At 38.2% G+C, this 16,989-nt stretch overlaps 1 protein-coding gene and 1 long non-coding RNA gene across 3 annotated transcripts in view; one reads left to right on the forward strand and one right to left on the reverse strand.

The window, feature by feature from the left end:
* CTNNA3 (catenin alpha 3) overlaps positions 1–9,670 on the forward strand; it is a 1,199,527-nt gene extending 1,189,857 nt beyond the window's left edge. Inside the window, exon 18 of one of the 2 annotated variants that reach the window (XM_081158218.1) lies at positions 7,367–9,670. In XM_081158218.1, the coding sequence (XP_081014344.1) occupies positions 7,367–7,654 (288 nt within the window). In that variant the 3' untranslated portion in view covers positions 7,655–9,670. The remainder of the gene's footprint in view (positions 1–7,366) is intronic. The other variant, XM_081158219.1, reaches the window with a different exon arrangement.
* LOC308567055 overlaps positions 1–16,989 on the reverse strand; it is a 117,244-nt gene that overhangs the window by 29,560 nt on the left and 70,695 nt on the right. The gene's annotated exons all lie outside the window — the stretch shown is intronic.

The following is a 16,989-nucleotide window of genomic DNA, read 5'->3' on the forward strand; positions in this document are numbered from 1 at the left end:
TCTTTTCCATCTCCTCCAGTATTAGGAATGGTATCAGTTCATGCTGACAGTGAGTTGAGGGTAGCCTCACAATCATCGATTTCCTGTATTAAATTTAATGTTTGAAACACCTGAAGTACTTTCTATTTTCCTCACTGGATCCTGACTGATAAACTCACTAAAGGAATTGTGATGAGCAGAGCTGGACTCATGCTAATTTGAGAAGTGTGTAAACTGTGTGTGCGCGCGCGTGTGTGTGCGCGCGCATGAGAAAGAGTTACAGTATTTATCCCTCACCTCTTATTGTCAAGAAATGTCCTTGTGCTCTTCCTGGGCTTTTAAAACATGAATAGAACTTATTCTCAGTTTTGTTCCATTAAAATCTCTAAATTCTGTCATATTATTGGCCAGATCACCTTATAAGCTTATAAAGACCATAGCTTTATTATGTGCATGTGTAAAGCCCTAGCTAAGTATAAGTGTGATAAAACTTAATCTTAACGACCAACCCTGAAGTGTATTTTAATTGTAGTCATACTAAAAGGAAAACAGAAGCTGAGAGGCTAATTAACTTCTTCCCAGGCTGCAAATCTAGGATATGGTGAAGTCGAGGTACAAATGTAGGTTACTTACTGTAAAACTGATATTTTATTCTTGGACTGATATATTTTTTATTATATTAGTTTTGCTCAGGTGATTGACTGGCTAATGCTGTCTTAACTGAGGTAGGATTTTTAGAGCTCAAGTAATAATGAGTTTGAGAATCATAATTATAAGCAAAGTAATGGTAATTATAGCCTTGTGAGTCCATTAGTGGGTTTAGACTAAGTAAAACAAAATAAAAAATAACAAAACAGAGAGAGCTTAAAACTCAAATATTTAAGGAACACCTGGAGAAGACATACTGCACAGGAAAATTCTACATGGAGCAAGCTGAGAGGTTAATGGATAAACTAGACTAGGTTTACTTGATACTAAGGAAGGAAGGTTTTTAGAAGGAAAGGGTGTTTTACTGTCTTGACTACTAAGAATATATAAAAGATAAAGACTAAAATGTCCACTGAAATGAAAAATCTTTGATTTCTGCATAGAATGTAGTGTGTTTTGATAAACCAATGGCTCCAGCAAGAACTAGAAAAGCCAAATAAGAGACATAGAATAAATACAAAATATTTAACATGCATGTGTTTGGATCTCCTAAAGAAGAAATACAAAGGGACAAAAACAATATTCAAAGAAATAATTGCCTAAATTTTTCCCTACTTGAAAATTCAATTCAGAAGTTCAAGAGGCTAGGGAGACCCAAAGCATGATGAAAAAGAAAAAAGTCGCACAGCTAAGTGCATTGTAGTCGAACTGCTTTAAAAAAAAGAAAAAAGAAAAGAAGTCAGCTAAAATCTTAAGAGCGGCCAAGGAACAAAGACCTGTTTCCTTCAGTGATTCATGAAAATGTATGACTGACTTTTTGAAAGAAATAATAAAAGCTCGAAGCTAATTAAGTGACATCTTTAAGGTGAAAGAAAACAACTGACAATCTAGAATTCTATAACTAAAGATAATATCCTTCAGAAATAAAGCTGCAATAAGATCCTTGCAGAAAAATAAAAACCAAGGGGATTTCTCACCATCAGGAATTCTCAAAAAGAAATATTTAAGGAAGTTATTCAAGCAGAAGAAAATTTTTTCCAAAATGGAAACATGTAAATGCAATAGAAAAAAAAGTACATATGTGAGAAATATAAATGCTGACTGTACAAAGTGATATTATAATTGCCCTATTGCACTTAAAATATGTTTATTATTAAAATTCATGATGACAATATTGTAAAAATTGAAATAAGTAGAATTTTAATTTTCTATGATTCTAGCATTATAGAAAAGTAGTAAAAGTAATATTTTATATTAAACCTTAGTAAATTAAAGCAGCATATTTTCACCTTTAAAGTAACCAGAGAGATGCAAACTAAAATGACAATGAGGTGTCACTTCACACCTGTCAGAATGGCTGCCATGAACAAGTCAACAAATGATACCTGTTGGCGAGAATGTGGAGAAAAGGGCACCCTAGTGCACTGCTGGTGGAATGCAGACTGGTGCAGCCACTATGGAAAGCAGTATGAAGGTTCCTCAAAAAATTAAATATAGAACTGCCTTACGACCCAGTGATTCCACTTCTAGGAATATATCTTAAGAAACCCGAAACACCAATCACAAAGAACTTATGCACCCCTATGTTCATAGAAGTGTAATTTACAGTAGCTAAGATCTGGAAACATCTCAAGTACCCATCAGTAGATGAGTGGATAGAAAAGCTGTGGCACACTTACACCATGGAATACTATACAGCTGTAAAACAGAAGGATCTCTTACCCTTTGACACAGCATGGAGGGATCTGGAGAATATTATGCTAAGGGAAATAAGCCAGAGAAATACAAGTACCACAGGATCTCATGTGTGGAATCTGATGAACAAAACAGATCCAGAGACACAGAAGTATGGAACAGATCCATGGATCTCAGAGGGAAGGAACAGGTGAAGGGGTATGTGGGGATAAATTAACCAAACGAGTTATATGCATTTATGCAGAACCCATGGATACATACAGTTGTGTGGTGAAGGCCTTGAGGAGAGTGGGTTCTGGGTGAAGGTGGTCAATATGGGGGGAGGGAGGGGACATCTGTAATACTTTCAACAATAAAGATTTTTTTTTTAAATGGCATCTGAGTTTTGTACTCTGATTACTTTACCAGTCCATTAAAGTACGTTGACATTCTTATCTTGCAAGGTTTATTTACTGAATTGTGAAATTGAGAGAACTTTGTTCAATAAGTTGAACACAGAGACTGTAATGTGATGCATTGCCCTACTCAAATTTTCCTTTGATTTCACACAAATAATTCTATTGAATCCTTCCCTTGCAGGATTTTTCATGAAAGTAGACCTGGATAAAAGGACATATATAACTTTTTGCAGACATAAAATTATGCAGTTATTTTCTATGAGCCACTGCTAGAGCCTCTAGCAAAATTCCCTACCATCTGTTAGGCTTGTCTATGCCCATCGCCGTGTGGCCTGTGATTTGGCTAATAGCAGAGTCATGCATCTTAGTACACATAGCTCTTAGACCCCAAAGATCCTCACAGAATCTTACAAGCTTTCCTCAAGAAATAACAGCATTCTCGTAGCAACTGCCTTAATCTGTGTGCAAAACTGGTCTTCTCGCTCTCCTAGGGGGATAATTTGACGTGTGGGTTTTTTTGGGTCACCCAGAGAAGTTTTACTGTGGCCATTTAGGATTTTAAAGTAAAAGAATTTGTCAGAGACCAATATAAAAGAGCACAGTGGTACTGATAGGGCTTTGTTGATTCTGCAAGGAAAGAAGACAAGCCAGTTTCTACATTTTAAGCCATGTTATATGCAAAAATCAAAAGGAAAGGAAATAATTGCAATCTATACATGACAAGGTTAAAGAGTCAAAAGGAGAAAGAGAGGAGGAAACAAGATGGCGCGTAGGTAACAGCTGCACCCACCGCCTCCCGCAACCACATCAAAATTATAACTAAAATACCGAACCACCATTGCTCAGAGCCTCCTGAAATCTGGCTGAACAGAAGCCCCACAATCAGGGACCTGAAGGAGCATCGAGACCAGGAGGAGGGGCGGAGACGCGGCCATAGGCCCATACCCAGGGGGTCAATTCCTCCCAGTGATGCCAACAGCAACCAAGGCTCAACTACAACAGGACAGTGCACACAGCCCACACAGGGGAGCACGTAGAAGGTGCAGCTAAGGTGACTGGGAGGCTGAGCCACTGCACCCTACAGGACACCTACTACACAAAGCCACTCTACAAATTCCAGGAGACATAGCAGCTCTACCTCATACATAGAAACAAACACCTGGAAGCAGCCAAAATGTGGAGGCAAAGAAACATGTCACAAAGGAAAGAACAGAAGAAATCTCTAGAAGAGGAACTAAATGAAATAGATCCAAGCAAGCTAATGGATACAGAGTTCAGAATAATGGTTATAAGGATGCTCAAGGATATCAGTAAGAGTATGACGAAAATAACTGAGAAAATCGATGACATAATAAAGTACCAATTTGAAATGAAGGCTACAGGAACTGAAATGAATAAATTACAGGGAATCAACAGTAGAGGATGCTGAGAATCAAATCAACAATTTGGAACATGAAAAAACAAAAAACACCCAACCAGAAGAGCAAAAAGAAAAAAATCCAGAAATATGAAAATAGCATAAGGAGCCTCTGGGACAACTTCAAGAGGCTCAATATCCGTATTATTGGGGTGCCAGAAGGAGAGGAAAGGGGCCAGGACATTGAAAACCTATTTGAAAAATAATTACAGAAAAATTCCCCTGCCTAGGGAAAGAAATAGACTTACAAGTCTAGGAAGCACAGAGGTTCCCAAACAAGAGGAACCCAAAGAGACCCACAGCAAGACACATAATAATTAAAATGCCAAAGGTTAAAGACAAAGAGAGAATCTTAAAAGCAGCAAGTGAAAAGCAATTAGTTACCTACCAGGGAGCACCCATACGACTGTCAGCTGATTTCTCAACAGAAACTTTGCAGGCCAGAAGGGAGTGGCAAGAAATATTCAAAGTGATGAAAAACATGGAACTACAACCGAGATTACTCTACCCAGCAAAGCTATCATTTAGAATTGAAGGTCAGACACAGAGCTTCTCAGACAAGAAAAAGCTAAAGGAGTTCTTCACCACAAGACCAGCACAACAGGAAATGTTGAAGGGTCTTCTTTAAGAAGAAGCTAATGAACAAGAGAATCTGATGAACGTAATGAATCCAGAGACATTGACACATGCAACAGATGATCAAATTTCAGAGGAAAGAGGGAAGGGGGGTGGAGGGTGGGAAGAGATTAACCAAAGAAGTTGTACACATGTATGCATAACCCATGGACACAGACAATGAGGGAGTGAAGGCCTGGGGAGGGGGTGGGAGCGAGGTGGAGGGGGTCAATGGGGGGGGGAATGGGACACCTGTAATACTTTCAATAATAAATTAAAAAAAAAAAAAGAATGTAAGTTTTAGGGTGGGGAAGCCAAAGCCACTGGTGAAATCCTCAGTGACAGCCCCTAGGACTTTATTCTGTGGAAGACTTTATGGTAACACAGAACCCTCAGAGCAAACCAAGTATTTTCATGTTTGAGAGAGAAACTTACCAAGTATCCTCAATACTATTCATGCTAATTTGTCCTTAGAAGAAACTTTCATCTTCCTATAATGAGATTGGAAACAACTTCAGAATCTAAATGGGCTCCAGGAGGTTTTTAATGGAAATTACTAATTATTAAAGTACAGATTTTAGCCTGCAACCTCTCCATAGAGTAATGTTAATAACAAAGTGTGTTATTCTACCTAAAATCTAGTTTCTTTTGAGTTGTGAACAGATTTAGAAGCTCTAAGTGTCCTCTCGAATACACATGAGTGCTTCATGAAATCCTGTTTAATGTTTGCACAACACTTGTCATTCCTGCCAATGAACAGATTTTACATTTCTGGCTTCAATACATAAAAAGACTTAAAGATATGTAGTTGTCAAGTATTACTACCTTTCAAATTATAAATTTTTGTTGTTACCTTTTCAAGAATTTCTGGCTTGGCATATAATGGAGCTAATTAAATTTTTTCCCCCTACAAGCCCCTAGCCAGCCAGACCGCTGCCCCAGGCATATAACCTCAGCTTAGTACTTTCCTTCACTCATTTATTCTGTGAGATGAGACTCTGCAAACTGCAAAGGTAGTGTACTCAGGCCAGGCAGCTGCTGATGGGTTTTAGTAACTACAGGGTTGGTGTTTGAGTCTCAGCCCTGACAGCACACATCACAGAGAGGCGACAGTGAAGGCATATCTTTTGGTATGAGTTGGTTCTGGATGACAATCCGTCAAACTAAAATTATGGAAAAGGCATTAGTTGTATAAAAATGAACCAGGTTGGCTTAGCTCTAAGGTGTTTTGCAACAGTCTATGAGTACCACCGCATTTTTCCCTGAGATTATTTTGTGAACAAACCAGACAACATAATAATTAAAAACATAATCATGGGGGTGAAGGTTTCTTTTAGTGTCATTAATGCATCTTCATAATTAAGCAATTTTGTTAGTCTTCACAAGACAGAAATCAACAACTTAGCAGTCACTCTACTAGGTTCTTTACACATATTATTTAAATTTAATAAGCATACTTCTCCAATTTAATATCTGAGGAAAGCAGGAAGGAAATAGTTAAATGTTTGCCCAAGTTACCAAATGGCAGGCTTGGAATTTAAACCCAACTTTGACTAAAAAGCCTTGGCTTTTTCTACTTTAACACATTGCATGATACATTGAAAAGTTCTGTGGGTTTTTTTGTTTTTGAAAGATTTTTTATTGATTTTTAGAGGGAGAGAGAGAGAGAAACATTGAGGTGAGAGCAGAACGTCAATCTATTGCCTCCTTCACACCCCCTCCTGGGGATTCAGCCCACAAGCCAGCCATTTGCCTTGGGAATCGAACCAGCAACCTTTTGGTGCACAGGACAGTCCCCAACCAACTGAGCCACACCGGGCAGGGTGAAACATTCTGTGTTTAAAAAGAATTTTTAGGTGAAATTATTTGGGAAATATTTGTGAAAGTAACTAGTATACATGCATGTATACATTCGTATGTGTGTATGATATTTGTCTTAAACTATAAATTCCCTGGAAGAATTTTCAGTTGTTGTTCTTATAAAATTATTTACACATAATATATCTTTTGTTGTGGATAGTCATCTGTTATAGAAAGGGCTCTCAGTACCACCCCTGCAAATAGGGAGATCCATTACAAAGAAAGCAATGGCCATCTGGACCTTACTATATTATATAGAATTTATAGAATCCATTTCACTGAAAACCAAGAGGAAGAAATCAGCCTAACATATCATCTTAAAAGATAAAATATGGCCCGCCCGGGCATGGCTCAGCGGTTGAGCGTCGACCTAGGATCCAGGCGATCGGGGTTCGATTCCCGGTCAGGGCACATGCCCAGGTTGCGGGCTCGATCAATGACTCTCTCATCATTGATGTTTCTATCTCTCTCTCTCCCTCTCCTTTCCTCTCTCTGAAATCAATAAAGATATATATATTTTTTTAAAAAAAAGATAAAATATGGACCTATTTGTGCAGAAGATAAGTAGATAAATGCTCAAAGATAGATGGAAGGATTAATGTAGATAATTATACATAGGTATATATAAAATAAGAATTAACTCATTCATTTCTGGTACAAAAATAAAGTGACACATTTCATTTTCAGTAACATTAAATCTCTTTAAATTCCTGGTTGCCTACTTGAATAATATTTCTTTTTTTCCCTCCTGCAGTTGGATAGCGTTACCTCCCTAATCCAAGCAGCCAAAAATTTAATGAATGCTGTAGTGCAAACAGTGAAAATGTCTTACATTGCCTCAACCAAGATCATCCGAATTCAGAGTCCTACTGGGCCCCGGCACCCAGTTGTGATGTGGAGAATGAAGGCGCCTGCAAAAAAACCCTTGATAAAAAGAGAGAAGCCAGAAGAAACTTGTGCAGCTATCAGACGGGGCTCAGCGAAGAAAAAAATCCACCCAGTGCAGGTCATGAGTGAATTCAGAGGAAGACATGTCTACTGAAGCCACTATTTTATTCTAATATCTATATTACCAAGTCCTGGCTAAACACACTGCTTTTATTTTGCACTTGATTAGTATTATAAGTTCACTTGCTTTTAGAGTTTAACCCACAAGTAATGTAGAACATGGGAGGCTGAACCAACATGAGCAACACGTATTTGGGATCCTGTTATTGTTATCTCTGTATGCCTAATAAGTAATCAATATATGCTTGTTGAATGAATGAAAATTTCAGGTGCCATTTAGCCTTTCCCATCACAGAGACTATCTTACATTCATTACCAAGTGAACATAGGAGATTTAAGCGAGTCTTACTCATTGGTAATGGCTTGATTACATTCACCCTTTTACTTTTAAGTTTAAAAATTCACATGAGTTCTTGACTTGGTATTCAATGAAAACAAAAGACCTCATAAAATATTTTCCCATTAAATCTTGCTTTACTTGACCTGACCTGACAGATGTGTGGTTCCTGCTTTAGAGGGGGGGAAAAATCCATCTCTACCTGTCTGTATCTATTGACAACTGATCAGGGTGCTATCCATCAGAAACTAACAAAGCTTGAGCAGTCAAACTATGTCCTAGATTTTTAAGATCAACCTTAATCATTAATGAACCAATTTATTGACATTATAAAGGTTACAATTAGTTTTGATGTCACAAATGTGCCTTTTAGGACCACATTGTGTTTAGCAGTTTTGCACATTGAGAGTTGGATTTAAATGGGTCCATCAGAATTTATACATAGAGGAAGAGTTATTACCCACTTGGGGAACTGGGACATCTAACTCTCTTCCCGAGTGACTCATGCCAACAGGCATAAGTGTAAGTAGTTCTGCATGGCTAAAAATTCACTTTTATCAGTTGCAATTGCAACTAAAAGGAAAAGGTCAGTTTGAAAAACCTATGGCATTTAGTAAAATATAACTGTATAACTGTATCATTGAATTTTGAAGTAGAGTTAATGGCAATGAAGCTGGAGTGAGTTTTAATGGCATTCTTTTAAATGAAAGTCACTGAGGTAGTTTTTTAACTGTGTTCACTGTGCACAGCCCCAACCACTCTGCTCATCCCTAGTTGAGTTTATAATGAACTTCATAACAGTCTCAGTGTCTAGTGCATTGCTTGTCTCTCTGTCTCTCTCATGCTCTCTCTTGAACTCTTTGGAGGAGTTAAATTTCAGTCACTTTTTCTCATTCGCAGAGTTCCTATTCACAGAATTTTAAACATGTGTTCCCTAATCTGCTTTATTAAATGATATAATTGCAACTGCACTTTGTACAACATTGCCATTAACAAGTTGTTTCAACAACTGCATCATCTTAGTTTGATGAACTAAAATTAAAATATGCAACAGTTGATTATTAGGGGGACTAATGTAAAAGAATGTGTGCAACATAAAAATACATAAAAGTTGAGAGTGATGTGCATGGTATCTTGAGCAAGATGGTATGGGGAAAGCATTTACTTATTAGGTTATTAATAATTACAGGGAAATATGAACTTTTTATTCCAATGAATTATTTTATTCTAAAATTCCAAGTTGCCTGGGCTCAGCACATAAACCCCTCCTAGGAGGTAAAAGCAATAAGCTCCTCCCTGTCTTGAACTCTGCACTGACCCACTGTAGTTATTCTGGACAGAGTCCACTCCCTAAAAGAGAAGGCGGTGCAAAAAGCAATTAAGAAATTCAGATAATTCTATGTTCCAGACCTATCTGGATAAATGAAGCAAAATAGGGAGTTTCTTTTGTTGAAAAGCTAGCATTATTTTCTGCCATAAGAGTAAACACTGCAAGAGTGACATCTCTGACACATCCTTTTCTCAGGTAGTGCAAATTCATAATTTAGCTGAGAAAATAAAATTTTAAGGTATCACCATACTACTATATGCAAATCTTAGTTCCTAAAGCCACGTGCTCAAGAATCACAAGAGTCCCATTTAGAAAATCAAATGTCCCTTTGATCCTGCCTCAGCTCCCCACAGGTGGGAAGTTACAGTGCAGCATGCAACGACAAAAAAACAAATAACTTGAAATTATTCAATGACCAAATAGCCTCTGTATCTTTAAAAAAACGACTCCACACAAAATGAGATGTGAACAAGGCTTCCTCTTCCAAGTAGATAGATTTCCAGCCTAGCTCAAAGTAAACTTATAATTGAACAAAACTTAATTTAAAAAATTAACTTGGAAAATATCCCAGGAGTAAAAGGCTGCTGTAGTAATCAAAGGTGCAATAAGAACAGGATGCATAGAGCTGAGAAAGGCATCTGTCCACCTGAGTGAATTTTTTCAGTGGGCAACATGTCAAGATTTAGTCCAAATCTGCAAATAATGTAAGTGCTTATACACAGAAAAAATTAGCAGCAAAAATGTTAACAAATCTTTGCATTATAAAGCATAGTTAAATGAACCTAATCAGTATGTATGAATGTATTGGGTATGTTTATATTTAAGCACTTCTGTAGGGGAAAACTTTAACGAGAGTGACACCTTGGTAGCCCATCTGCTCACCTTTTCAAATCATGTCACAGAGGCTGGTGCTTCTGATGATACATTTGCTTTATCCTGCTAATCAAAGCTCCCCTTTTTCTTTTGGTGAAATCAACTTATGGAGGAAACAAAACATCCTTGAAACGGAGAAGAGGGCTTACACCTCCTACAAGGACAGTTTCATCCTGGTTAGCCACAAGCCTCACCGTCAAACATTAGACTAGAATCAGAATAAGTTAGAAAATATCTATGAAATCATAATCCACTAAAGATTCCTCTAATTACAAAAACTGGAAGGTTTCCATCAAATAAGAAAGGCGGGACATATAATTTCTCTCTTTTACTTATCACAAGTGAAAAGTATTGAATTAAAATATGTTTCTTTCTAATATTTATAGAAAGAAATATAACTTGGGTTATAACTTGAATGGGTCAGGAAAAAAATTTAAACAATAAATTTCTACAATAATTTGTTACGTATCCCCTTTCTGTTTGTCTTATGACATGAGTGAAAACTATAAATGTATTAGAAAACACAATATTCTTAAATGTGCCTTCTGGCTCTTGCAAATTGCTTAATTTGCTAGTATCAATATAAATATATGTCCCCCACAAAACTACTTCTGTTTAAGGGGTAAGAACCATCATAGCTACACAGAAAGGCCCATTCTTGCACACTTTCCAGCTTCAGAGGAAGTCAGTTTTCAAGCCATAGCACAGCAAGATGGTGATTACACAGTAAGTGTCCAATTTGGTCCTCACACCCAATAATTAGTGCTCCTCAAATTCAGTAACGAGTGGCTGAAAAGACTAATGTCTGAGAACAGAGGAAATATTTTTAGTGGCTTTCCACACCTTCACTTTCAGGGTGGTCTTTTTGTCTCACCCATCCCTGGGACAGGTATCCCCCTGATGCTTTTCCACCAGGATGACCCCATCAGGACTGCTCATCCCAGTCAGTTACCTCCAACTATTGTCCTTTCCTCTTGGTCCATGCACCAAAAGTATCTCTCATCTCCTTCGGTGTTTATGACACATACAAACTGATATATTCCATAGTGTTCTAGTTAAATTAATGAATTTTAATTCCCAGCAGCATTATTCCTTTTTTTTTTTCTATTACAGAAAACATTCTTATTTCTTTTGGGGTCAAATGCACCCTTCCATGCTAGGGAGTGTGGTTCCCATGGATACAGATGTCTGTCTAGCAGTGGCAGAATGAGTGCAATGAGATCTGAGACATTTCCTTGTGATATTTATCATTCTCTGAACTTACAGCAGAATTGCCAGCTTGTTTCAGTATCATCTTAAGTAATTTTTTAGGTCAGCAAAGCAGGCATCAGAATATCAAGTTGAATGAAATCTGTTTCTTTTGCCAGCCTATCTTCTGCCAACCTACCTGCCTATTGCATATTTAGGAATCAAATAGCTTTTCTTTTGGTTGGGAAAGTCAGAAATATTTCTGTTTGACTTGATCAGAAAATTTAGAAGCACCCAGGTAAAAGATTGTAGCTACATATTATTTGAATATAATACAAAGTTACTACAACTTAAGAAATTTATATTCATATATCATTTTTCTTCATATAAGACATACCAGGAATCAACACTTACTCAGATGAAAACCCTATTTTCTGTCCATTTCTGACCATTATATCTTTAGTGTTAGTATTTTGCTGTTACTGCCAAATAAACAAGCCAGGCCTAATGACAGAAGCATCTACACACAGAGGAATTTTAAATTTTCATTTCAGCCCTTTGGGTCTATCAGGAATGAAAATGTGGATGTTATTTAAATCAGATGTATACAATTAAAGATGTCCTTATTAAGGTCATAACATTATCCTAGACATCTAATGAGAGTGAGAATTAAAATTTTAAATTAATTTTTTTTGTCGTTTTAACCAGTTCACATGAACAAGAAATATTTCCTATTAAAACAAAAGAAATAATAGCTCACAGCGTTAACCATTTTACATGTGAATTTTCTTCTACCTAGCAAAACGGAGAGGAACTATCACTGGACACTTCAAAACAAAATAATTAATACTAATTGAGGACACCACTTCCAGATGCAACCCAACCTTACCAGAAACCTGTCTACAGGCAGTAGGTGGTTTGTAAGGCTGGCCTTGATGTAGATCCTGGGATAAGAGGCTGGCTTATGTCACCCAATAGTCCCCATTGGTTTGGGGGAACAAACACAAGGATTGACTTTCAGAATGACTTTGACAAGTTGGAGAAAAAGCAGTAAATGTGGAGCATTTCTGAAGCCATATGGGTAAGAAAGTGACAGAGGTAGAGGAGGGTGTAAGAAAGCTAGCTGCCAAAGCAGGTAACTTCGAAAGCCAGAGGAAGGACGCGTTTTGGTTCTATGAAGACCAGGCAGCCCCCCGAGGAAAGGCTGAAGGATGCCACGGGGCCCTTGTTCTGTGCCAAGGCGGCTGGAGCCAGGAGGGTGAACCGCATACCAGTTGGGGGTGACTTACTGATATTGTTTACAGGGGAGAAATGCAAATTCAGCCAGTCTTCTAGGCCGACAATGGGTGACATTTTTTCCCACTGTCAGAGCTAATCAGGACCCTCACACATTCATATACTTAGCAAGTATTTGAACTATGATGGTCCAGGCACTGCTCTAGGTTCTTAGGATACACCAGATAACAAAACAAACAGGGATCCTGGCCCTCATGTGCCAGCTGTGTGGTAAATGCTCTTACTTTATTCAATTCTCTCAGTAACCCTAGGATACACATTACTAGTTCCATTCCATAGATAAGGAAACTGAGGCTTAAACAGGTTGAGAATCTTGCTCAAAAACTCACTGGCTCTAAAACTGAGTTTGTTGCACATGAGAATCTAAACTTTTAATCAGCACACCATCTAGACTTCCTGGGAAAATGAGACCGGATTTTTTTAGTTGAAAATAAGAAATTTTAAATAGTAGTTGGCTTCCTATGTAATAGCAAAAAAAAAAGAAAAAATCAAACTTAAAAAAAATTATTAACCCATAACCAAAATTATTCAAAGGAGATAAGAAAAAGGTACATAAATAATTAGCTGCATATTTTACCTTTAATAACTGATTGGAGAGTATCCGACATATGAGTGAATATTTCATCTATGTGATCTGAAGTAAGATGAAAACTCTTGCCAAATTACCTTTATTCCACAGAGGAGAAACATGCAATGAAAATGCCTGTTTCAATCCATCTTTAGCATGGATTGGTGAAAAAACACTTGGTGTATCATTTCCTTTTTTACTGCTACTACTGTGCGTTTGTTTCTGACAGTGGAGCCACCGGTCTTCCTGAAACCAGGAATGTGTTTATTTGGCGTCTTCACTTTTGGGTACCTGGCTGTCATGATTGTGCCCATTCCCAAATGTAAGAAAAGGAAGCTCTAAAGAAGGAAATTCTCTGAAAAAGGCTCAGATTTCTAACATCAACTCTAAAAATCTCTTAAATGTGGGATATATGAAAGCCACTTAAATGGTATCAACAGGGTGGTCTCTGTTTCCATGTCCAATAAGATAATTTTCTAGTTCTAGTTTTCTTTTCTTCTCATTTTCAAGAAGAATGCTTATTTTTAGTTCTGGTTACTTGATCCTGAAGGCATATAGCATCTCTTTTAAAAAAATGTAAAGCCCTGTCTCAGTAATGAAATCAATAGTTCAAATCCTGCAGATAACTTTTTTCCTGTTCCAACAGCCATGTAGTATGTAATTCAAGTTCAACCATAGATGAGTCATATCAGTTTCCCCTTTCTGTGAATTATCTGCACCGCTCTATGGCTTTCACTGAGAGTCTAGCTTAGACTGACAGGTTTCCTTGACCTGGGCTTCTAACATTAAGTTTGAACTGGAGTGTTTATTAATAAAGCAAAGGGGCACGTCTGAGGTGTTAGTTCATGCTGTTAAATGGAACTTTCCTCCTTCCTGAGGCTTAAACATAAAATTAATTTTAAAAATACTGTAGAGATAGTATGCCATTTCTTGCCAAATTATGCCATTATAGCTCTGTATTCTTTGGGTTGGTCTACCATATGTCCATGGGGATAGCAATACGAGAATTTCAGCAACTGGCTTGCAGGGTTAAGCCATGCTTCTAACTGGGTTTGAAATTTTTCCTTGTGTGGCACCATCCCTCCAAAGAAATATCATTGGGCCTAAATGGCAGCGTAATGATTTTTCCTCCATATCCGTGACTAACAAGTCCCTGAAAACAGAAGTAGACATATGTTATGCCCAGTTTAGTACCTAATAGTGGGGACTTCAAACAAAATTTTCTTGGGCAAGTTAGGTGATTAAGTATGAATTAAAAATTCCAGTGGAAGATTTCCATATGCCCCTGCTTTCTATTTTGGTTATGTTTTTAGTTCCATAGTGACTTGGCAAAAATAAAAATCACTGACTTTATGTACTTACACAAGCCACAACTTTGACAAATTTAGTGACATTTCTGACCGCAGTATGCACATAATAATTCAGGATGAAGGCAGATTTGAGCTAAGGCTAAGATGAAATTAAACAATTGATAAGAGTCATGTTTATTGCAGCAGTATCCCGAGAACTTGAGTGGCATCTGACATGTTTCAGTCTGTCTTGCTTTGTACATCGCATCCTGCTGTGCAGAAGGCCTACTGGGGCTGAGTGAAGGCAGGAGCAGGGCGCAGGGCCCAGGACTGCAACAGCCAATTCAAAGCAGTTCTCTGGTTTGGCTATGGATAGACTTTGGCAAGAGCACTTGTGGATCTTTCTGGCCCATATTTATCCCTAAAGTCAGTTTCACCAATTAATAAAAATGAATTATTTATCCGGGAATGGAAAAAACTCTTTAATTACCCTCATGACATTGGCATAGAAGCCCAAATATGCCTTGAGATTCTGCATGTCTTTTGTGTTTAATGAGATTTTTTTCATTGTAGTCAGGATTTATTTCACACATGTAACACTGTTTTTGTGAAGAAGTTCCATTATCTGAAACAATATTTTATTTCAATGCATATCACTGTAGTTTATTAATACTTTGCTCAACTGATAAACCATGTATGTTAAAGCAATAAAAATGAAAGAATTGGTTATGCATTTGGTGTTTATCTTTGGTGGTATGTGTCTTGGGTGGGGTAAAAAAAGGTTAATGAATTGCTAAGTAATCTAACCATGTGCTTCTAGGTATCAATCAACTTCATTCCCATTCCCTCTCTCCTTCAGTTATACATATTACAATGAGGGAGGGCTCTTTTAAAAACAACTGCATGAGCAAGTAACATGGACCACATCTGATAGAATTAAATTCTTAGTTGAAGGGGTGGGCAACCTTTTTTCAGCCAATGGCCATTTGGATATTTATAACATCATTTGCAGGCCATACAAAATTATCAACTTAAAAATTAGCTATGGCCCGGCTGGGAGTGGCTCAGCAGTTAAGCATCGACCTAGGATCCAGGAGATCGCGGTTTGATTCCCGGTCAGGACACAATCCCGGGTTGCAGGCTCGATCCCCAGTCAAGGGCGTGCAGGAGGCAGCCGATCAATGACTCTCATCATTGATGTTTCTATCTCTCTTTCTCCCTCTCCCATCTTCTCTCTGGGATGAATAAAGATATTTTTAAAAATATTAGCTATGAAAAAAGCTCCTAGATTTACTGAATTTTGAGTCCCACCTACGGTTGCCTTGGCAGGGCCAGGCCAAATGATTTCACGGGCGTATTATGGCAGGTGGGCCGGACTTTCCCCACCCCCGGTTTAAATGAACATTTTGTTTGTCCAATATAGGCATTAGGCTTCTGACTTTAAAAGTCACTTCTATGTATTTGAAGAATTGTTCTTTAGCAGAGAACTTTATGAAAATGACCAATGAGAATTATTCCCAATAATTAGTGAAAATAATGAGATATCTGAGGATATCTGAACACACACTCCCTTGTGAGCATGGAATATTATTGGCTCTCCCAATGTTCCTGCTTTTACTATTGCTAAGTTCTGCACATCCATCTTTGGCTTCCTCACCTCTACAGGTAGGCGATAATCCTTTCTCAGTGTGAATCCCATGGGGATAGTCTCTGGATACTCTTCAAGGCTTACACACTGTTGTTTCCTGTCCTGAGACATCATTTTCTCCCTTCAAGGCAACTACTGCTTCACAACACTTATTGTTGCTTCTCAGTCTGTTTTTGTACTTTCTCAAAGTGCAGTCTGTAAGTATAGCCTTTATCATTTAATTCCTATGAAACACCATGCTTCCCCTCATTCAGTTCTGCCAGCCGCCAGCCCTGCGTGTCTTTGTTAATGAAAATGCCAGCGTGGGGTCGCCTTTCTGTGTCAGTCTCTCCCAGGCCCCAGGAGCCCCTATTCACTCTGGCATTCTCACCACCCTGATCTGTTCATAGTGCTAGTCTGGGGACTGAAGTGGAACTGAAAGCACTCCTGGCAAGAAGAGTCTGTTCCTGCCTGGAGCCCGAGATGATGCCCTGACATTTCCTGGGCAACACCATTAAACATTCCATCCAGGAGCTGTAACTCAAAGATATAACTTCCAGCCACCACGTGTCCAATACCTTGTGAGGAAAAAGCTGCTGTCCTTGGTTGACAAATAACTCTGGCTTCCCGTTCTGCCTGAATCTCCTGAGTGAGTGTGTGTGTGTGTGTGTGTTGTGTTTGTCTTAAAATGTATCTTTATTGTTGAAAGTATTACAGATGCCCTCCTTTTCCTCCCATTGACCCCTTCCACCCAGCTCCCCACCCCCAACCCTCCTGTTTTTGAAGGATGTGTGGTTCCCCTGGGGTATGGGCCCAGAGAAGGGAGTTCTCTTGAAGGCAATAGGGAGTGCCAAACCCAAG

This window comes from Miniopterus schreibersii (genome assembly GCF_964146895.1).
Source record: "Miniopterus schreibersii genome assembly, chromosome: 14".
In the NCBI taxonomy this organism is placed as follows: Eukaryota; Metazoa; Chordata; class Mammalia; order Chiroptera; family Miniopteridae; genus Miniopterus; species Miniopterus schreibersii.